Raw genomic sequence first — 22,897 nt, 5'->3', positions numbered from 1 at the left:
CAAGCCAGAGATCAGAAAGGTACACCTGGCACACCCTCTCTCTTTCCCAAAGACTCATCTCGATGAGCGTCTGTCAACCGCCGGTCCCTGCCTCACAGCCTTGCCCTCCCGCCCTCTGACCACCGGCTGCACCGCCCTGACATTCAATACGTCTCCCACAGAACGGGCCAAAGAAACGACATGCCATCGTCTGCAAAATTATAATTTAACGGTATAAAGCTTCAAGTCACGTTTTCCAAAAACTAGCTAAGGATTTTTTTTTTTATCACATAAACTATACATTAAATATTTTGAGGTATTTCAGAGAAAATTGTCAAAGGCTTGAAGGAATTGTGCTGGAGATCGGGTTCCCTGTGAGGAAAATGATCTTTGGTATGGGATGATCAGGTGGGTATAGAAGACGTTTGGGGTCCAGGCCCGGCAAAGGGGCTGGCCGAGCTCAGGCAGGGCACAAGAGCCGGTGTGGGCATGGTGTGTGTGTGTGTGTGTCCATGGGGACTGGGGGTGCAATGCAGTGGCCAGGGCTTGCGTAGCAGGCACCAGGCTCTGGACTCCTGATCCAGGAGCCCCAGGTACTTTGAGGAGGCTTCACCTGACCTGACCACGGAAGTCAAGGCTAGAAGATCCACATCGAGAACCGCCTCCGGGCAAGGCCTCCCCTTCCACAGGGACACAGGAAGCCCCTGGCCCTGGCCCTGGGGTTGGAAGGCAGGAGCCACCAGTCCCTGTGTTCTCAGAAGGGCTTGCACTTGGGCAGGTCACTGCCCGGGAGGGACACGCTCACTTGGCATAACTTAAAAGTTTTCTTCTGATCTTAAGAGAAACGAAAAGGTTTTTGCCAGCCCTGAGCCTGTGGGACTCGGAGGAGCCCCAGGCGGCCAGGCTCCATCAGAAATTGGGGGGTGAAAGGGGTAAAGGGGGCCCAGATCTTAGTGGGGAGCCTGTGCTCCCCCAGAATGGCATTCAGTGCCCAGGGACCACCGTGGGGCATAGGAGGCAGTGTGTGTGTGTCCGTGTGAGTCTGTGCGTGTCTGTGTATGTCCTCATGCATGCGTCTGGGGTAGGGTCACTTGTGAGTGGGGATATGGGGAGTTCTCACTTTTGGGATTCTGCCCCAACACCCAAAGGTTCTAGAAGCATCATCCTTCAGATGGGTTGCTAAGAAGCTGGGAGCACAGCGTGTCGATAAGGACAGAGGACACTCCACACACATCTTTGGTTCAAGAAAAAGGCACTCATCGACCTCGCTGTCCTCTCTCCCTCTTTCTCTCGCTCTCTGGGGGCAGGGCAGCCCCTGGCTGCGGGGGACCCTAGCATCCAGCACAAGTCCTTGGGGGAATCTTTGGTATCAGGCGTGATTTTTCCAATCACAGATTGAAGGTTGAGTGAGGTAGCCTTTACCTAGGGGGGGTTCATTGGAAATGTCTCTTGCGTTCTCCAGGGGAAATGGGGGGCCCTCCCTGGGAGGCAGCCCACAGGTGGGGCCAGGGGACCGGTGGTTGGCTTCTGGATCTGGAACCCCAGGGGGGTGGGTCCTGGGATCCAGCTGCTGGCCAGTCCTGGAGGTCACCCAGAGGAGACAAGATGAGCAGGATGGGTGGGTGCTCATCTTCATTTCTCACCCTCCCCCCTGCATTTTTTTTCTTTTTTTCTTTTTTGGCAAAAAAATGGAGCAAGCAGATTCCAACTTCCTCAAAGTCGTCCTTCTCTCCTCGGGGAGAGCTGCGGCAAGCGCGCAGTCCACCTCAGGCTCCTGCAGGCTGAGTTCTGCACCCCAGGCGGCAGGGGTGGGGTGGGGTGGTGAATTCCAGGGGTCAGGAGCCAGCCCAGGCCTGGGCAGCTGGGTGCTCCGAGGGCCGGGGCTGGTGGAATCCAGCGTGGTCTCCTGGTTTCTGTCCTTCCCTGGGTACCACTCGTCAAGGTGCCTGGAGATAAAGTGAATAACCAAGGGGGCGGGGAGGGAGGCGTCTGGGAGTTACCCGCATGTTGGAGCTGGACCCCGGCGGTCTGGGTGGGGGTGGGAAGGGCGCTGGCCCGCAGGCCCCCTCCCCGGGCTTTAAGGCAGGCAATTCTTGGCACAAGGAGTCCTGGCCGCTGGGAGGGCAGCTCGGTTCTCGGAGTAGGGCGCCGTCCTGCCAGGGGAGGGGGTCGGCGTGGGGGGGGGGGCTCTGCAAGGACCCAGCTTGACTGGGGGTTTTGGCGACTTCCAGGGGGCCGAGTTCTTGGGGAGGGGACAGGAGGCGCTGGGGAGGAAGGAGGGCAGGCCTTCTGCCTTCCTCCGTGGGTCGGGGGTCTGGCGAAAGGGTTAGTTATTCTTAAAATTCCTTTTTTAAATACCCGGTTTATATTTCTAGTATGTGCTTCTTGACCCGCTTTAGGGAACGACACAGTGAGGCCCCTGGCGTCCTGGGTGAGGGGCCGGGGAGCTCCTTTCCGCCGTCCCCTCGGGGTGGGGGGCTTCCTCGGCTGGGCGGGGTGGGGGGGGCCCTTGTGCGCTCGGGCTGGGGTGTGCGGTCCCTCCCGGGCGGGGCGCGCGGCACCCCTGCAGCGCCCGGGCTGGAGGGAGCCTCAGGCCTTGGAGAAGGTGGCGGCGGCCCCCGCAGGGCCCCCGGGCGCGGCGCCGGGCTCCTCGGCCCAGCGGTTCATGCAGCGGCGCCGCGCGTTCATGAAGAAGTTGCTGACGGTGTTGAGCTCCAGGCCGAGCTGCTGCGAGATGGTGACCTGCATCTCCTTCGACGGCCGCTTGTTCTCCTTGAAGATGGCGATCAGCGTGCGCCGCTGCAGGTCGGTGAACACCAGGCGCTGCTTCTTGGGCTGCAGCGCGCGCTCCTTCTGCTGCTCCTGCTCCTTGCGCTTGCAGGCTGCGGGCGAGCAGGGCCGCGGACAGCGCCACCGCGCGGCGGCCGCGGGTGCGGGCCGGAGGGCAGAGCCGGGAGGGTCGGGACCCGGAAGGGAGATGGGGTGGGAGGGCAGAGCAGGGAGGAAGGGGACCCAGGACAGATGCAGGGGATGCAGAGCAGGGAGCGGGGGACGGCAGGGAACCAAAAGGCAGAGAAGCATCGAGATGACCAGAGAAGGGGTAGGATGAAGGACCACAGGGGCAGCAGGAGGGACAGCGCAGAAAAGGAAGGTGAGGACAGAGGGTCACGGGGCAGGAGGCAGGTGGGGAGACAAAGAGTCACAGAGTGAGCACTCTCCCCAGCCAGCTCCCATCCCCCTCCCGGGGCCCATTCCGGCCCCTCCCCAGCCTCTGGCCCCCAACCCCCTCATCCTCCCTCTCCAGCAGATTCCCTTCCCTAACCCCCAAAGGAGGCCGGCTTTCCCCTCCTCTCTGCAGCCCCAACCTGGGGGATGTCGGAACCCACAGAAACTACACCGTGGATTACTCAATCAACGCAGACCCGGGTGGAAAAGGTGGTGAATCAGCCAGCCCTGGGCGCACCGCAAACCCCACCACCCAGCGTCTGTGAAAGGCAACCAACATCCAGAGCGATGGCCCTGGGGACCCTGTGCCAGGCAGACATTGGCACCCACAGCCCAAAGCAGATATCCAAGCGCCTCCCCCAGGAGCCCCTGAGACCTCCTTAGACTGGCCCACTCCAGTGCCCTCTGCAGCTGAGAGGGTCTGAAGCAGAGAGGGGAGTGAGGGTTCAGGGTACCCCTTCCTCTCCCAAGGGGCAGGCCTCTCTTCCTCTCTGCAGGGAGAAGGCCCCCAGCAGCCCCCACCACCCTCAGAGGCTGGGGAAGGGGAATAGCATGGAGCTGAGCCTCACTCCCCAGCCTCAGCGGCAAGCCCCCCCCCAGGACCCACTGAAAGGACAGGTGGGCAGGCATCACCCACCAGGACTGGCTCCCCACAACAGGGGCTGGGGTGGCTGTGGCCTCGACTTCAACTTGATCACAATTGCCCTGTGGAGTTTGTCCCATCCCAAGTGCCTCCTCCAGCCGCTCCCAGGCACTGCCCTCCAGGTGCCAAGAGAGAGGCTGTGCGTGGGTCCCTGCTGCCAGCCCCTCCTCTGTGCCAGCCCCAAGGCACCCTGGGGGCGCACAGCAAGGCTTTGGGTTTCAGAACCCTTCAGACCAGATGTCCACCCATGTCCTCAGAAGTAAACGGGTAAACTGGGTGTGGTGGCGCACGCCTGTGATCCCAGCAGCAAAGTTGGCCGAGGCAGGAGGATCATGAGTTCAAAGCCAGCCTCAGCAACTTAGAGAGGCCCTAAGCAACTTAGTGAGGCCCTGTCTCAAAATAAAAAAGGGCTGGGGATGTGGCTCAGTGGCTAAGCACCCTTGGATTCAATCTCTGGTACCAAATAAGTAAGTTAAATAAATATTCCCTGCACTGTGACTCATTTCTTTGGGGACAGGGTTTTGCCCATTTAGAGTGTGAAATGACAACATCTCACTCTCCTTCTCCCTCTGAGGAAGATGCTCAAAGTCTCTAATTGGCTGCTTCAGATTTTATGGTTAAGCAAGATGGACACAGTTTATTGGATATTTTAGAAAATCATCTAATGGGAAGATGGAGAGAGTATCAAGAGAAATGGTTAATTTCAGAAAAAAATCAACAAAACAGGAAAAGCTATCAATATTGTCAGGGGGTGAGAGAAATGTATTCATGAAACAAGAATGTGGTGCTGCTAAAGAAAAAGGACAATTAGAGAAAAGGAAATGAAAAAGGGAGCCGGGCTATAGCTCCATCCCCAGCACGGCAGGAGTGAATGATCTCATGTGAAGATCGGATGCTAAAGTCAAGCAAATGTCCCAGAAAACAGAATAGAGCAGATGCAGTGACGGAGGAGACAATTACCACGAAGTTGGAGGACAGAGTCACAAGCAGGTTTGTCACTGGATCAAGAGGGATCCAACACCAGAGGAAGAGATGATCAAATAACGTAGAATTACTTCCAGATTGAAGGCCAAGAGGCTCTCAGTTATTCACATCAATGAATGAGAAAAGGCACTGGCCAAGACTCATCCTCGTGAAATTTCAGAGCCCTGGGAATAAAGGAGACCCTGAAAGCTTCCAGAAAGAAAGCCAGATGTCACATCAAAGCTGGAGAATCAGAGTGGCCTCCGGCTTCTCAGAAACTAGGAGAGCGTGGGGCAATGCTTCCAAAATTATTTTTTAAAACCAACCCCAATATTTTATTTATTTTTAAAAACTTCTTTTTTAGATGTTGATGAATCTTTATTTTATCCATTTATTTACATGCAGTGCTGAGAATCAAACCCAGTGGCAAGTGCTCTCCCACTGAGCCACAAACCCAAGGCCTCCGATGTTTTATTTAATTTTAAGGTTTTAAAAGGCAGTGCTTCTCCATTATCTATTTTCTATTTATATTGTCTATTTATATAGGCGTGTGCATCCACACACATACAAATATGCTTCCAAAATTCTGAGGAAAAAACACTTATATATTAAAGGTACAGTCAGACAGTCCAGAGTTTCAAGTTGGCGTTGGGCACACCCTTCCTCAGAAAGCTACTGGAAGTTGTGCTCCATTCAAATGAGGAGGTAAATCAGAAAAGGGAGATGTGGAATTCAGGAAATGTGATCCAACCTAGGAGAAAGAGAAAGGGTTCTCTGAATGACCAGGACGCCCTCTGGAAGACCGCTGGACAAAGCTGTCACCCACCTGACCCACAAGGGCATCCCCACTCAAACCAGAGCAGGAGCCCCAGGGGAAGGGATAAGGGAGGAAGGTCCTGTGGAAGAGGTTTTGCATTTTGTTGGGGAGCGTGGGAAGAACTGGTGACTGTCAAGTGTTAGCTCCTGGAGCAGGTAACATTTCCACAAGCAGGGAAATGGAGTCCTGGCATTCTACCCGGCTCGGTTGTGGTCAACATGCGCAGAAACCCTAATAACATGAGTTATTGAATATTGATTTAGGCAAAAGGTTGTATTTGTACCTATACTGAGAGGTGGGCAGAGGGTGTGGCAGAGGGTGGTGGAATAGGGAAAGAAGGCAGGGACCAGGGCTGTAACTCAGTGGTAAAGCCTGCCTGAGGGACTAGGTTCCCGCCCCAGCACCAAAATACTTGGCAAAGTTTCCATGATGAGCGCTGTCCCTGGCCGCCTTATGTGTGTCACGCGGGTGGGGAACAAGGGCGCCTCCAGGTTCTTACATGCAGAGAAAACACTGGACAGAAATGCCTGGAACCACTCCGGATCTCCAGCCTCTTGGGGGCTTGCTACCCTGTAAAGGCCCCAGGGACCAGAGAACACCAAGGCTCAGGCAGCCAGTCTAGGGCAGGAGTCAAAACCCAGCCCAGGCTTTGAAGTGAAGGGGCCTTTCGTGCACACCTCTGACCCTCGGTACCTCACTCATCACTCCCCAGCAATTTACTCCGGATCCGTGCTCCGTTTATAGGAGGGACGTGCAGATGCCCAGCTCACAAGAAGGTGGTGTCCCCTCCTGCACGGATCCTATCACTCCATTCTAGTGACCATCGTTCCACTTGGACTTGAAGGTGAGCCACTGGCCTGGGGCTGTGCAGCCAGGGGCGGTACAGGAACCAGCGCGGGCCTCCAGGGACCCTCCAAGGAGGGAAGACAGGCGGGTCGTCCCTACCCACCACCTCCCCTGTCTCCATCCAGTGCCTCATGGGGACCCCGAGGCAGAGGCTGGGGGAGGGGTTGGCGCAGCAGAGTCGTGGAAAAAACTTCGCGTTTTGTCGATCACAGCAGAAAGAGGCTCGGCTGTCCCCGCCCTTCCCCGGCGTTCAATCTAATTACAGCTCCTCACAGCCCCGATCGATCGATGGCGCTCCCGTCGGAGCTGTTTACCGGGAGCAGCTTTTGTCATTCGTCCCATCCCCCACAGCCCCTGCGGAGCCCCGGTCCCTGGCGCAGCCCCTGGCCAGCCCAGACCCGGCCCCTCGCCAGCCCTTTTCACTGAGTGGAAAAGAGGCTGCGAGGGGACCGGGTCCCGAGGGCTGAGGAGAAGGGAGCCCGGAAGAGACTCAACCACGTCCTCCCAAGGCCACTGTGGCTCCCACCTCCATAGCCCCCTCCACCAAGTGTCAGTTCAGGGCACCTGCCCTCCTCCAAGGCCCCCTCCTCCTCCTCCTCCAACATCATCTCCTGTGCCATCACCTCCTTCTCCATCTCCTCCACCTCCACCTTCCCCTCCATCTCCTTTTCCTTCACCTTCCCCTCCTCCTCCTCCCCATTCAGCTCCTTCTTCACCTTCTTGTCCTCCTCATCTACCCCTCTCTTCATCTCCACCTCTACCTCCATCTCCATCTCCTCCACCTCCATCTCATCCTCCTACTCCTCACCTCCTCCTCTTCCACCTCCTCCTCCTCCATCTCCTCCTCCAACATCATTTTCTTCTCCATCACCTCCTTCTCCATCTTCTTCATCTCCATCTCCTCTTCCTCCACCATCCCCTCCTCCTCCCCTTCATCTCCTCCTTCACCGTCTTCTCCTCCTCCTCCACCTCCTTCACCTCTACCTTCACCTCCATCTCCTCCACCATCACCTCCTCCATCTCCATCTCATCCTCCTCCTCCTCCTCAACCTCCATCTCCTCCACCTCCATCTCCTCTACCTCCATCTCCTTCACCTCCATCTCCTCCAACATTATCTCCTTCTCCATCACCTCCTTCTCCATCTCCTCCACCTCCATCTCCTCTACCTCCATCTCCTCCTCCAACATTATCTCCTTCTCCATCACCTCCTTCTCCATCTTCTCCACCTCCATCTCCTCTTTCTCTACCTTCCTCCATCTTCTTTTCCTACTCATTCCCCTCCACCTTCATCTCCTCCTTCACTTTCTTCTCCTCCTCCTCCTCCACCCCTCCTCCTCCTCCACTCTTTCAGGGCCCACCCAGGCCCACCTGTACATGCCTAGCACAGTTTTCTCTTCTGTCTCCTCCACCTCCATCTCCTCCTCCTCCACCTCCACTTCCTCCTCCTTCACCTCCATCTCCTCCACCTCCCCCTTCTCCACTTCCATCTCCATATCCTTCTCTGCCTTTATCTACATCTCTTTCTCCACTTCAGTCTCCTGCTTCTTCACTTCCATGTCCACCACCACTTCCATCTCCTCCTCCTCCACCTCCACTTCACCCTCCTTCACCTCCATTTCCTCCACCTCCACCTCCAAATTCTTCTTTGCCTCTACCTCCATCTCTTCCTCCACTTCAATCTCCTGCTCCTTCACCTCCACCTAACCACCACCTCCATCTCCTCCTCCTTCACCTCTATCTCCTCCTCCTCCACTTCCATCTCCTGCTCCTCCACCTCCAGCTCCATATCCTGCTCCATTTCTACCTCCATCTCTTCCTCCACTTCCATCTCCTGCTCTTTCTCCTCCATCTTCTTCACCTCCATCTTCTCCTCCCCTCTCCTCCTCCCACTTCATCTCCCCTATCTTCTCCTCTACCTCCACATTCTCCTCCTCCACTTCCATCTCCTGCTCCTTCACCTCCACCTCCTCCACTTTCACCTTCACCTTCACCATCTTCTCCTTCAGTAAGAGTTCTTCCTTCCTCCACAAATGTCTTCTCATCCATCATCTGTATTAATTCTACCACCATCACTCTACCTCCATGACTTCCTTCACCATTTCCTTCTCCATCACCTCCTTATCAATCACCTCCTCTTCCATTCCCTTTTCCATCACCTCCTTATCAGTCACCTCCTCTTCACCCCTTTGCTGTCCCCCTTTTCATCCCCTCCTTCTCCATTGCCACCTCATCCATCACCTCCATCATCATCTCCTCTATCTCCTCCACCTCCCCTTCCATCTCCTCCTTCATCCCCTCCTTCACCATCAGCATTGGTTCTTCCTCATCATGCCTCCACCATCACCTCCACCATCTGCATCAGTTCTATCACCAGCATCTCTTCTACCATAAGTTCTGCCTCCACCATCAGTTTTACTGCTACCACATCACCTGCACTCCTCCTCTGCCTCCATGTCTCCTCCTCCATTGGCCCTCCACCACCTGACCCATCTTCACCTCTGGCACACGGTCACCTCCTCTAGCACGAGTCTCCCTCTGTCCTGCCACTCCCTGCACCTCTGTCCCTATTGCTTCCACTGGACCATCGCCAGCACCTTCCTGTTCACCCCTCTGCTGTCCGCTTGCTTGCACTACCAGACATCCACCTCCACATCCATCACTCTACCTCATCACCTCCTTTGTGCCACTCCACCAGCCTCTGCTCATCACCACCACCTGCCTTCTGTTTTCTTCACCTCCACTGTGACCATCAGCAAGAGCAACCCCACCTCTACCTCCCACGGTACCATCCACAACTCAGGGCCCACCCAGGCCCACCTGTACATGCCTAGCACAGGGGACATGATCTGGGTTCCCTCACTAGGGGTCCCAGGCTGCAGTGGAGGGACAGAGAGGAACCTTAGGTACAGTTCCTGACCACTACTCATGGCTGTGTGGCAGCTGGAGGAGCAGCTGGTGGGACCTTCGTGTGGGATTGTTGGGGCTGGGGGGACAGCAGACTTGCTGTGACACCCAAGGAGAGTCATTCCCTGTGCCTATGAAAGCCTCAGTACCCTTAGCTCCATCTCCTCCTTCCAAAAAATTGGAAAGGAGATTTTTTTCAGTGTGGACCAGCCACCCTGAGTCCTCCCATGGCTACTCAGCTTGGGCCCTCCCCATTCCCATCCTCCTTCCACTGTGTCACCTCTAGGTCCTCACCTCTTCACTCAGCTCCTCCTCAGCCACACTGGTCTCCTCTGGTCTCCAGCTCAGGGTCTTGGCACTGCTGTCCCCTCTCCTCAGAATGCTCCCTCACCCCTGCTTTCTCCCTGGAGGCCCATGCTGACCCCTAGCTTCATCCTGCTCTCCTCTCTTCTCTGCTGTTTTCCCTGGACATCTGTCCAGGGACTCCATCAAGGATGCCCGCCTCCCAGACTCCAGGGGCCGAGTCTCCGAGACTAAGAGCCAAAGATCCCAAAGCTCTGATTTCAGAAGGTCAGCCCACCTCCTCCTTGTCCTCTAGGGCCTGGGGCTGAGGAGCTAGGCTGGCTCCTGGAGCGTCCTGGAGGTCCCAGGCAGTCCCAGCAGTCCTGGGAGAACATCAGTCATCATCCAGAGGAGACTGGGGTCTGTCTGAGGTTGGGCCCATCCGCAGGGCCCAGCACACCACCACCTGCCTCCTGTTTTCAACGTGAGACAGCCCCAGGTGGCTGTCCCTTGGCCTCCAGGAACAAGTCACAGGATCAGGAAATCTCCTGGAAGGGGTGGGGACACTTTCCTCCAGAGTGTCACCCCCTTTGCCTGGTGTCCCTTGAAGTTCCCACTAGGTCCAGCAGAGGGCAGCCATCCCTACCCCGCTAAGGAAGGGCGTCCATTAGCTGTTCCGGGGCAGATGGAGGGGAACCCCGGGACTCCCGCGGCTGGATGGAAGCCCTTCTGGTCACCCCCCGGGACTTGCTTCCACATCACCTGCACCCTCACTTCCTGCCTCTTTGGAAAGATGTCGGGGTCAGCAGACCACCAGGGGCCAGGGAGGTGGTCTGACCGGCTGCTCCTGGGAGCACTGCCTGGTGTCGCACCCGGTGCTTCCTCAACCCAGGCCGGGCCAGGGTTCAGGCAAAATGCCCCCAAGGAGGCGAGGCTGAGCTTTTCTTGAGCTTCCATCCGAGGCCACCAGAGAAGCTGAGTTCCGGCCCCACTTTCTGTGGGGCCATGAGGTCCCCTGCCCCCAAATAACAACACTATCCCCTCTTCTGGAATCTTCCTGCAGGGGGGACGGTGGACAGCCCCTACATACCCTCAAGGTACAGCGGCTCACCCCCCAGAGCCCGGGTTCCCTCCCCTGTCCTTCCTTCTGGCCCTGCTCTGCCCCTGTGGGGCCTGAGGCCCTCTGCTGTCATCCAGGAGTGGACCTAGGAGATGTGGCTGCTTGTTCGAGGACTCTGCCCCGTGACTCCCTAGGCAGGTGGCAGACTCCAAGGCCCTGCTGAGGGAACTGACCGGTGGGTGCTGTGCAGAGGGTCCAGAGGGATTGGGAGGTTGGGGTCGGCTCTCAGTCAGGGTGGGGTGGGGATATTGGCCTGGGTCAGCTCACCCCTCCATGGACCAGAGTCCCGGCTGCCCCTGGGGTGCACCTGTTAGACCACAATCCTCGGGCAGGTGACAGTCTGAAAGACTCCCTCTGGCCCTCTCCTCCCCACTCGGCCTCCCTCCCCTGCCCTCCCCCTCCTCTGGCCTCCTGCCTCCCTCCCCTCTCCAGAGGTCCTGGGTGTCTCTGGCTCTGGGTAGCTGTGAGGTGCAGCCTCTGCCGGCTCCCTGGGTCAGTGGGTGTCTCTTTGTGCTTCGGAGAAGGACCAACTCTAGCTGCCAATAGGCTGAACCTGCAGGCCCCTCCTCTGCTGGGCCTGCCCTGGCTCTGCAGGACTGCCTGTGGCCAGGCGGAGGGTGACCACCCGCATGAAACCACCTGCAAGAAGCCAGGAGAACCTCTGACCATACAGAGCACACCTGTGGCCAGTGGGTGAGGAGAGTCTGAGAGTCCGCGGGTACAGAAGGCAGTGGGCGTGAGGAGCGGGCAGCAGACCTGGGCCGCGGTTCCTTTGCAGCTGTGTGACTGTAGCCCTGACCAGGGCCTCCAGCCCAGGAGTCTCCCTCTGCCTGCGTCTACCCCAGGTCAATGGGGATGCTGGGCTGGGCTTTGAACCCTCACCCTGGGCTTTGGGACACTGGTTTCTTGTCTTATCAAGTATCACGTAGTAACCCATGACTCTGAGGGCCCCACCATGCAAGGGCCCTGAGACTCCAAGGCCAGGGCCAGCCTGCTGCCCTCTCCTGCATCCATCTAGAGCATGTTGTGGGGCCAGTCTAGAGCAGCCCTGCCTCACAGAGCCCCAAGGAGGGACCCTGGGCTGGGGAGGGCCACCTGAGATCTCCAGGAGACAGGAGAGGGGCAGCGAGGGCTTCCAAACAGAGAGGAACAGCCCCCCTCTGAGCAGGTGGGGGGTGGAGCTGGCACTGGGGGGCTAGGGAGGAATGGCTCTGTGTGGACACACCTGGGTTGGGAGGGTCAGTGAAGCTCAGAGGAGGCCAGCCTGACCCAGCCACTGGGCCTGAGCCTGCCCCGGGGGGGGGGCATGGGAGGCAAAGCCCCCAAGGGTTGGGGTGACAGGAAAGGCCACAGTGGTGCTGGGCATCAGTGCGGTGCCTCGAACCACTGAGCCCCTGGCCTGTGCTGTGCGCCCCCCGCCCTGCCCTGTGGGTCCACCTGGGCAAGAGGTGAGCATTAGGGAGCAGAAACTGGAGCCACTGCCCCCCCCTGGTCTCCGCTGCTCCTTACTGGGCTCCAGCTTCCGGAGCAGACAATTCAATACGCAGCCTGGTCCCCGGCTGGGATGATGGCCCGTTTCCTTGGCAACGCGTCCTGCCCTGACCACCAGCTGCCAGGCCCCAGATGTGGGGAACACTGACATCCCACACCTGGTGGTGTGTCCCTGCTTGGCTGAGCTGCCCTGGCACCCCACACTGGCTTCTTCCAGCCAGAGACCCAGACAGAGGTGACTAGCCCAGGGTCTCCCATTGTCCCTCAGGGGATCAAGCTCCAGAGCAAACACTCTTTTTGTCTAAATCCTGCAGCCCTGGACCAGCCAGAAATGGGGTTCAGTAGTGTGGATGGGTGTGGAGCCTTCTTCAAAAAGAGGGTTCAGTGGCTGGGGTTGGGGCTTAGAGGCAGAGCACTCGCCTAGCATGCATGAGGCACTGGGTTGGATCCTCAGCATCACATAAATGTAAAATAAAGATGTTGTGTCCACCTTCAACTGAAAAATAAATATTTGAAGAAAAAAAATAAGGTTCAGAGCTGGGTCCTCATGCCCAGTGAGGCCCCGAGGCCTCCTCACCCTTATCAGTCCCCACCCTGTCCCTTCTCCACCTCCGGCCAGGTGGCCAGGTGGCCAGGCCAGCCGCCAGCGCCCAGTCTTGGTAGAGGTTCACTTCCCTCTCCTCCCCCCTCCCCTCCCTCCTCCCTTGATGGGATATTAATGGCCGCCTTTCAAGACTTATGAGGGCAGAGGGGTTCAGCAGCACCCTGTTGCCCTGCTCCCCCTTCCTGCCCATGGCTCCATCTGGAGGCTGGACACCTAGGGCGAGGGCAGTGGGGGCCACTCTCATAGAGAACATCAGCCCGAGACCCCCACTCAGACACTCAGGGGGCAAACCCACCTGGCCCAGGTGCCCTGCACCCACACGGAGCTGTGACTTTCAAAAAGACATCCAGGAGCCAACACTGGGGAATGAATTTGAAAAAGATGGCCAGAAAGGAAACAGATAAGAAAAGGACAAGGGAGGCCACCCAGAAAGGGGCCGGGGCTGACCCAGCATGGCAATTATTAAGAAATTAATCCACCGATAAACACACAGCAAAGGGACACACCCCACCCCTTCCCGCTGGCTGGGCAGCCCGCGGGGAGGGCAGAAGAGGAAGCAGTTGGATAAAGAATGGAAAACAAACACCTCACTACCAGGTGGCCCCCAAATCCTCTCCTCCCTGGCCCAGCTCCCGACACACAGGGGAGGGCAGACACTTGGAGGCTCTTGTTCACGTTTTTTTTTTTTTTCTTTTCTTCCTTTCTTTCTTTTTACTCTAACACCCGACCTTGGAAGAGGAAAGGGAAATAAAAACAATCGGCCCGGCTGCCTCTTCAAGGGGAGCCCCTGGAGAAGAGCTGCCTGCAGAAAGGTGGGCCGGCAGCCTGGGCTCCGTCTAAACTTGGAAACCGGCCCTCGGCGGCCAGCCTGCCTTCAAGGGGGCAGGAGGCTGAGGCAGGAAGACGGCGAGTTGGAGACCAGCTTCCCCCACTGAGGGAGAGCCTGTCTCAGGGTTTGACAAAATGAGAGGACTGGCCATCTAGCTCAGGGTTCGATCCCCAACACCGCAAAAATCAGCAGTGACAATCTGGGAACTGGTCAGTGGGTCTTAAGTGATACAGGCGCTTCTCCTTTGAAGGGTCAAGGAGACCGCAGGAGGAGGAAGAGGAAGGAGGTGTCCGTTTTGCCGCTGGGGCGGGCTGAGCGCACAGGCTGCGAGCCCGGGGCACACGGGGAGCGGCTCCCGGGGTGGAACCAGGGTGCCCTGAAGGCTGCGCCCGACTGGGAGCCCTGAAGCTTAGAGGCCCAGACCCCTCAGCGGCCGAGGGCGAGCGCACACCCCTTTGGGTCGGGGACCCACGAGGGTGGAGGTGGGAACGCGGAGGCGCCGGACTCTGCGGGGCTGAGCTTGCAGGATGGGCCAGACAGACTCACAGACAGCCTGCTGGCCGGACGCGGGGGACCCCCGCCATCTCCGTGAGCAGGCTGGCCCTCCCCCAGCGTCCCAGGACATCCACTCCAGAGGCGGGAAGAGGTCGACACCCGGCAGCCGCTCCCCCAACTGCACAGCCGCTGCGCCTGGGAGTCGGTTCTTCCAGCGGCCCCAAGCCTCTCTGCTGTCTGAAGGCGGGTGGTCCAGGTCCATCCCCGCGGTGGATCTCCTGGACATCTACACTGTGACCCTGCAACTCTCCAGCGGCAGGCATCTCGCTGCCTTCATTTCTCTAGGGCAACTCCATGGCTTTGCCCCTTAGGTCTGGGGGTTCCCTGGCTGCCTCCACATCCACAGCAAGACTCCAGTGGAAGAGCGCCGCAGTTTCTAGCTACAACTACTTGGCAGAGGGGAAACTGAGGCTGCAGGTGTCCTGGGCCTGCCCAAGGTCAGGCAGAGCACCAGGGCCCCTGGCTCGCCCAGGCTCCCCTCCCCCGTTAGAGCAGACTTCACATTGATTAGGGTCTATATTTAATTAAAAACTTGATCCAAACCAGCTTGAGCTCCTCTGGTTAAGCTGAGCCGCTGCTGGCTCCACACAAAGAGCTGCCAGGCCTGGCCTCACTCCCTACAGCTGCCCCAACTTTCCTGCCTCTCAGCCTTGTCCCCATGGGTCCCACCAGCCAGAAGTGCCCTCCCCTATCCATGCAGGAAGGTGGGGAGTTCGAAGAGTGCAGACAGGAAGCCTTCTGACATCTGAACGGCTCTGGGGGGCCACAGGAGAGGGTGTGATGAGATGGGTGGAGTGGCAGCTTCCATGTGGCCATACGAGGCCCCCTCAGCTTGGAGAGAGAGAGGAAAGGGTGAACCTGGAAGACCAGGAAGGAGGTGCCTGCAGCCGGGTGGGGTGGGATGCAGTGGTTCAGACTAGAATGGTAATGGCTGATAGGGAAGAAACAAACCTGGGAAGGGGAGAGAGGTTCAAAGAGGAGATGGGTGGATGCTGGGTTAGCTCCAAAACTTACTAAAGGGATGAATGTCAGTCCCAGCCTCTTGCCAGGCAATCAACTCCCTAGATTCATCTCTGTGACATGGGGCATGTGGGAGTGACTGCCCCTGCCAACAGGCTCTGATGTCATGTCAGAGAGGAATTATTGAACCTGGCACTGGTGGGCTGGAGCGCTAAGGCTGGACCCAGGCCACCCTGAGGGGTTGGCGTTGGGGAGGGCAAAATTGCAGGGACCCTGGTTGACCCAGTTGGATGGGAGGAAGCTGAGACTTGGCTCTGACCCCTCTCCCCAGGGACTCTGGTGGGAACTGTCACCCTCCAAGGAGCTGGAGGGGAAGCACAGGCCCATGGCTAGGCTGGCACAAGTGGTGAGCAGAAAAGGCAGAGTCGGTCACCCACCAGAGGGCCACGCAAGCAGCCTGTAAACATGAAGGCACCGTGCCCACCTGAGCCTCCATCCACAGAAGGGCTTCCCCACTTCCCAGCCTCCATCCCTGCAGAGCCAGCTCCAGAGTGCCCACCCTGCCCTACTGCAGGAGCAGGGTGCTGGGGAACCCCAACCCTGGTCTCAGCTCCACCAGGCTCAGCCTTTAGAGGAGCTGGAACCCCGGCCCCACTCCTGCCCATTATGGAAGCTGAGGCTGCTGGAGCCCCGCTCTGAATCATAAAAGGGGTGTGGCCTTGGAGGTCCCTCCTGGCCTCAGCCTCAGCTTGCTTGCCTGTAAAGTGGGCACAGCAACTACACTCAATTTAAAAGAGAGTCGCACGGGCCATTTCATCTCTTACTCTGGACGGGAGTGGGGACCAGGACCTCAGTCATCCAGGTGACCCTGCCCACCCCTGTGCCTGCTCTCCTCCCCTGCATCATGTACCAGGTCCCGATGGCCCAAGTGCTCCTCAAGAGGGAGGGCATTGGTTGGGGACACCCCAAGCACGCTGGGTCCAGCACTTACAGCCCTGCTCTGGGAATCCCCTTGTGGGCACCTGCAGATCCCCTTCAGCACCCTGGTCCACTCTCTGAGGTGTCAGAGAGATGGGGAACTGAAGCTCAGACTCTGGCCTAGCGTCAGTCAACTGGGGATGGAGCCAGGTGATCCCCAACACTGGTCCTCTGCTGCCTAGTGGGGCTAGAGCTCTTTTCTGGGGTGTCTGTACCAGACACCCATTCAGTGGGAGGTAGGGTCTTCACAAATGGAACAGGGGTCCTAAAGAGTGGATGGCTGACCCTCCAGGGGACTCCCAGCTGGCACCTTTGGGCCAGGGCCTCCCCCATATCAACTCTGACCTCGATGGTGGAAGCAGAGGCGGGTTGATGTCCAGGCAGGCCAAGGAGCCTGGGTGGGGCCAAGGTGCCCCCTCTTTTCCTTTCCATCCCCAACTCCTCCGGACCCCCAGCAATCTCTCTGCCAACCCAGTACCAGAAACAGCCCTGGTTTTGATCTTCCATTTGTCCCATATAGAGGCCAAGATTCCGTCGGCCCTGGGTCCCTCCCTACCTTGGTTTCCTTCCGCTGGTGTCCACCATCCTCAGGGATTCCAGGCTCCTGCCTCAGCACCAATGCCCAGCCGAGGAGGAGGACACAGGTCCCGCTTTTCAACGGACTCCATCTGATATTTTATCATATATATATATATATATATATATATATATATATATATATATTCTGATCAGTTACAAAAAATACTTTTCCTTTGGAGTTGCAATTTAAACAATATTTGAAGACGGCCGAAGCTATCTATCGACCCGGCCACAGTGATGAATTGGAGACGGTAATTCGAATTCATCGACCGCCCCACCCCTCCCCCAGCCCCTCTCCCATAATCACAGTTTGCAGGGGAGGGGTCTCTGCAAGGAGGAGACCCTGGATGAGCCCCCAGCCCAGAGGGAATGGGGCTGAGGGCTGCAGTGTGGGCCCTGCCTGGATCTGCAGGATCCAGAGTCAGCATGTGGCAGTCAGAACCTGGCCCGGGCACCAAAGGCGCACGTTTTACAGACGGGTAAAATGAGGCCCGCGAGCCGGAGTCCAGGCAGGGGACTTAGGTCTTTTGAGGACTTCTTGGGCGTCTCAGTGAAACAAAGAAACCACCGATTTCCTCCTTTCTCCGGGCCGAGATCCGCCAGGAGGTGGACTGGGAGGGGCCTGGCCGCGGGGCAGGGTCCTGGGGCCAGGCTCCCACCTCTGCGCTGTGGCCTCCCCTTTGTCTCGCCCTCTCGCCCTCCCTCTGCTCCCGTTTCGGCCAGTTTCTCCACTCGTCCGTCTCCTCCCCAGTTTTCTTTCTTTTCTGTCTTTGGACCCCTTCCCGTCGATCTTTATTCCTCCCCCCACACACACCATCTGTTTATTTCTTCTCTCCTTCTCCCTGCGCGGACGCCCTTGCCCTTCCGTCACCCTTGCTGTCCCCGCCCCAGCCTGGGGAGACTCTCGGCGGCCCGGGACGAGTGGCCAGGGGCTACGGGGCTACGAGACGAGGACTGGGACAGAGTTCTGGGACGGGGCGGCGGCCGCGGTCCAGGTAGGAGGCTTGGGCGCGCCGGCCGGCGGGTGGAGGAAGGGCGAGTCCTCCCTGGGGGTTGGAGTCATGTTGAGGGGTGTCTGGGCGCCGCGGACGTGGGGCATCTGCTGGCGCTCGAGGCCGCCGCCTGGCAGGCCGGCTGTCCAGTGGGGACGCGCCTGCTGCCTCCCGCTAACCGTGCGATTTGCCGCCACTTAACCGCTCTTCATTAGCGCAGCGACCGGAACTAAAGGCCTCGGCCGGAGCCTAATTACCCCGCAGCCCTCGCCGCCTTCGCTACGTCCCAGGTGGAGTCTGCAGGTGCGCTCGCGGCCCCGGCACCAGGGAGGTGCGAAGGTCAGGGCTGGGCCACCCCCAACAGACCTGGGGACCAGACAGGTCCCGGTTCATTAGGTTCCTGACGTCCAACTCTGCCTGAGGCTCAGTGTGTGCCTGGCCCTGGCTCACCCCTCCGGTCGCCCCAGGCGAGGGCCATGGCCTCTGTCTCAACTAGTTTCCTAAATGGGGGACAGGCTTTGGAAGAGGAGAGGGTCCCCACTTGCTGCAGAAGTCAGGGAGGCAGCCTCAGAACTCCAGCCCAGTCTCAGTTTCACCCTCTGTAAGTACACCTGCTGCAAGCAGGACACTGAGGCCGGTGGCCCGTGGGGTGGGCGGAAGTGCACACAGACCAAGGTCTGCGGCAGCCAGGCAGTCCCCACACCAGAGTGGCACTGTTCACCTAGCAGTGACCTCCATCCCAGGGGAAGGGGCTTCTGGCTTGGCCTGTAATGATCCTCTGTGGGCCCTCAAAATATGTCATTCAAATACCACCGAGGGGTCATCTTACATGATAAGTTGGCCATAGTAAATGCCAGGGTTCCCCTAGCCCACTAGGTCCCCCAAATGTGTGGCCTGGATTTGAGGCAGTTGATGGGCATGGAGGTATATAAAACACCTGGCTTGGTGGTAGCCGCTCATGCCTGGAGAGGGCTGCCCCTTCCACAGAGCCTATGGGATGTGCTCTCTACCACCTGAGGTCACCCCATCACACACTGCAGGCTGCCATTGTGTACTGATATGACTGAGCATCCACAGTGAGGCCATTCGTGCCCCTGCCTGTGTCCAGGGAACAGGACACCCTGGTTCAACCCTCCCAGGAAACTCCAGATTCCTGTGGCCATTTCTAATGGGTTCCAACAACCTCCTGGGGACTTAGTTACTTGCCACATTCAAAAGATGGCTTATCTCCCCGTGGCCCAAAGTGGAAAATCCAGGACTCCCACAAGAGGCTCCAGCTAGACACCTGGCTTTTCAGAAGGGGAAACTGAGGCACTCCTGAGGGTGCAGTCTCCAGGAGGCTGTCCAGTCTGCCTGGGGTGTGGAGAAAGAGCAGCTTGCAGGGGGGCTGCAAACCGGGGCCATCTCTATCCCCCATGGAGCCTCTCTTCCCACCCCCTGCTTGGTGGGCTGTGCTGGGGTGCAGTCAGTCCCTCCTTGTCTCCTGGCTGATGGGGAGTCTTGCTTGAGCCCCCGCCTGCCCCGCCCTCCTCGGCTCTCCTGTGCTGGAGAAGACATCGATCTCACTGGAAGCTGCTATTGTCCCTGTGGCAGGGGTGTGCAGCCCCCTCCCCAGCGTGGCCAGGGAAAGACCCCCTTCCTGGGCCAGGGGCTCTCCTGCACCCTCACAAACACAAGGTGGGGTGTGCCCTGGGTTCCTGTAGACCCAGCTACAGCAGGGAGGAGCATAGGGGTCCCAGGAGGCTGCTGCCTGGGTGGGATTGAGAGAGACTGAGGCAAGAGAGAAGAAAGCGAGGAGCTGGAGAAATCCTGGGAGCCAGCTGAAAATAAAGAGCAGTTTGTTGGGATAGAGAGGTGGGACGTGGAAAGGGGAAAGACAGAACGGAAAAGCACGGCGGGGGGAGCACCCCACCAGGAGCAAAGGCGGGCAGAGGCCGGCAGGAGGCTAGGCCAGGGTGTGAAGGCCTCTGGGCGGCCGGAGCTGAGGGTCCCGAGGGCCGCCCCTCCCCCGACCATTCCCGGGTGACCTTTGCCAGCGGCCGGAGTGGGGGAGGGGGCTATCGATCGCAGGGTCTGAGCTACAAAGAAGAGAGCGCCAGGGCTGGGGCTGAGCACCGACTCTGTGGCCCGGGGCTGGACGCTCAGCGGTCCCTCTTGGGCGCGTCGGGAGGAGGGGAGTGGCCCGCCAAGCTGACGGCGGCGGCTTGTCCGGGGACACAGCAGCACCACCACTCCTCTCCAGGCGCGCGATCGTGTACACACACACACACACACACACACACACACACACACAATGAACTACATTGAGCGATGCTTCGAGGAGCAGCCCGGACCCTCCCAGCAGTCCAAAAGGAACTAGGGAACCCTACCCATTCCGGAAAGAGCAGCAGGGCGACAAGGGGTGGGGGACCGCACAATTCCTTTCTCCCCTTTTGGTGTCGGCACAAACCCACAGAAGCGCAGACAGCGGTCTAGCCTACTGCGAGCCCGCGGGGAATAGTAGGGTGCACGGTAGGAGGGTGGGGAGGGGGTCCGGGCGCTCTGCCGCCTCGCGGCTGGGCGCTGGGGAGCCCAGAGCCCGCGCTCTGAAGTAGGGCGGTGAGCGCCAAGCTCCTACCTGCGAGGCGCAGCGCCGACATGCGCTGGAACTCCGGCTCCTGTAGCCACTTCCACATCCTGCGGAAGGTCTCGCGGCCAGACTTGAGCTTGCTCCACGGCTTGGGGTTGCGCAGCAGGTCGGAGAGCGTGCCCTGAGAGCGGCACAGTATGCGCTGCGCGAAGATGGCCTGCGGAATGCTGTAGCGTTTCAGCTCCGCGGTGATGCGCTGCGCCACCTCCTTGGTGTTGATCTCCTCGGCCGCGGTGCCCGTGCCGGGGCCTCCGCTGCCTCCGCCTGGGCCGCCGCCACCAGAGTGCGGCCCGTGCGCCCCAGCCGCCGCCAGCCCTCCGAGCGGCGCCAGCAACCCCGCGGCGCCCCCGCCGCCCGCTCCACCACCACCTGCACTGCCTCCACCTCCGGGCAGCCCTCGGGCTAGCGCGTCCTCCGCTCGCCCCAGTAGCGCGGCGTGCGGCTCGAAGGCAGCAGGCGGCAGCAGCTTGTCTCCAGCCAAGTGGCCCGGCGCCCCGTAGGCAGCCAGCGGCGGCGGCGGTGGCGGCGGCTGAGGGGCGCTGTGCAGCGCCGGCGGCAGCGCGTTGGGCAGCGGCGACAGCGGCGACCCCATGGCGGGCAGCTCCTTGCCATAGGGCCCGTAGAGATGGCCCACCGAGGCGAGTGCAGCACGCTCGTCGCGCATGAGGGTGAAGCTGCCGCTCACACTAGCAGCCAGGCGTTGCGGCGGGGGCGGCGGGGGCGGCGCGGCCGCGGGGTGCGGGTGTGCGTGAGGGTGGCCGGCGTGCGCTCCGGCCACGGCCGCGGCAGCAGCGTGCTGGTGGAACTTGTCGGCCACGGCTGCGAGCGGCGGCAGGTGCTGCAGGGGCGTGAGCGTCGTGTAGGTGCCACCCAGACCCGGCGCCTCGCAGGCCATGCCCATGGCGGGGTGCAAAGGACCCGCCAGCTCCCCGCGGAAGTCAGCGCCGCCGCCTGCGCTGCCCGCGCCGCCCGCGCCCCCAGCGCCCCCGCCGCCGCCGCCGCCGTCCAGCAGGCTGGCCATGCCCGCCACCAGGCCCGGGCGCCCGGGCGCAACCAGGCTGCGGTGCTGTGCGGCCGCAGAGCGCGCGTGGCCCGGGCTCAGCAGCTCTCCCGCCTGCGCGTGGGCCACACCGTGCAGCCCCCCCAGGCTCTCCAGGCTCAGCTCCATGCTCAGCCGCCGTGCGCTGGCCCCTCGCTGACTCGGCCTCCCGCCCGCCGCGCGCGCTGCTCGGCGCCGGCCCGGCGCGCTCAAGGCCGCTGCATGGCCCCCGCCTGCTCCCCGGTGGCTGCGCGCGAGGCTGCCCGGCTGCGCGGCGCACGGCCCGGCCCGGCTGCGAGCACGGCCACCAGGATGTGGCGGGGGAGCAGCCGCTGGCGCCCGGGCCCGGGTCTGACGTCAGCGCCCCCGCCCACCGGCTCCCGCCGCCGCGGCCTCCTACCGCCTCGCTCTCCGCCCGCCTCGGCCCCCTTGAGCGCCCAGCTGGAGTGGGTCAGACTGGCCGGAGTGGGCCGGACCTGGGGTTCTAGGTTTGGTATCCCTAAGCCCTCCTACGCCCCCTGGGGTCTCCAGTACAGGAAACTCCCGATACAGTGGACAGGGGTCTGAGGACAGCCTCGGTCTAAGGGAGGGCAGGGGGCCTCATCTCTGCGTCTCTGCTTTCTCACCAGAGAGCCCTGAATGTGACTTTCCTGCCTCGTGTCTCCACAGAGTGCCTGGGAGTGCGACTGGTCACTGCCAGAGCTCCGGTCCACCCCTTGTACAGAGCCCCACCAAGAGGGTCGCTTCTGCAAGCTCCACCCTTAGGCATACAGAGAGTCACAGCGTCCCTCAAATGACCTCTTTGGGGTAGAAGTGGGGAAAGAGGGAGGTCACAGTCTACCTTGCCCCAGATGTGAAGATTGGCCCCATGGGCCTCAGTTGCCCCAAACGTGCCATGGAATATCCAGCCTCTGGGGTTCCAAAGGCCCTTCCCAATTCCAGGCTCCTTCTGTTTTCCTCCAGTCCCAGTGTGCCAGGAGCCTGAGGGTTACCATTAAAGATTTCCTGTCGCCCTCCAGCCCAGAGAGGCTGAGGACACATGTCCTGTTTCTAGAAAAGTCCCTGCCATAAACTCCATGTCCCTGGGATTTTCCTTGGGCAGAGGAAGCCAAGGTGCTCTTCATCACCTGGAGACAGGTGAGGCCAGGGTCCTCTTGGAAATGGGGTAAATAGGGCGGCTTCCTATGATCAGAGAGACCTCTGTGGACAAGATCCCTTCAGATGAGATGCAGGTCAGAGAGGAGGATCCAGTGTGCCCAGGCCAGAGTTTAGAGGGTCCCGCCACCTTGGAGCCTGAGTCTGGAGTCAGGAGGGTATCCAAAATGCATGCAATCTTAGCCCTCCTTCCTTCCTATGACATCTGTTCGTGTTCTAGAATGGGAACGGGAAGGGCAGCATTATTAGGGCTTAATTTTGGAACCCCATGGGTCCCCATCTCAGTAGGGAGAAGTAGGGCTCTCA

At 59.7% G+C, this 22,897-nt stretch overlaps 1 protein-coding gene across 1 annotated transcript; it reads right to left on the bottom strand.

Moving 5' to 3' along the window:
• Positions 1–2,568: 2,568 nt before the first annotated feature.
• ONECUT3 (one cut homeobox 3) lies at positions 2,569–21,565 on the bottom strand (the record flags this gene model as incomplete). The annotated part of the gene is made up of 2 exons (XM_081283772.1): positions 2,569–2,861; positions 20,386–21,565. 2 exons carry the CDS (start codon positions 21,563–21,565, stop codon positions 2,569–2,571), a joined length of 1,473 nt encoding a protein of 490 aa, XP_081139898.1.
• Positions 21,566–22,897: the final 1,332 nt, after the last annotated feature.

The sequence above is a fragment of the Spermophilus citellus genome (genome assembly GCF_964194105.1).
Source record: "Spermophilus citellus genome assembly, chromosome: 3".
Lineage (NCBI taxonomy): Eukaryota > Metazoa > Chordata > Mammalia > Rodentia > Sciuridae > Spermophilus > Spermophilus citellus.
Note: the sequence above shows the minus strand (reverse complement) of the source record. Positions and strands in the feature narration are given on the sequence as shown.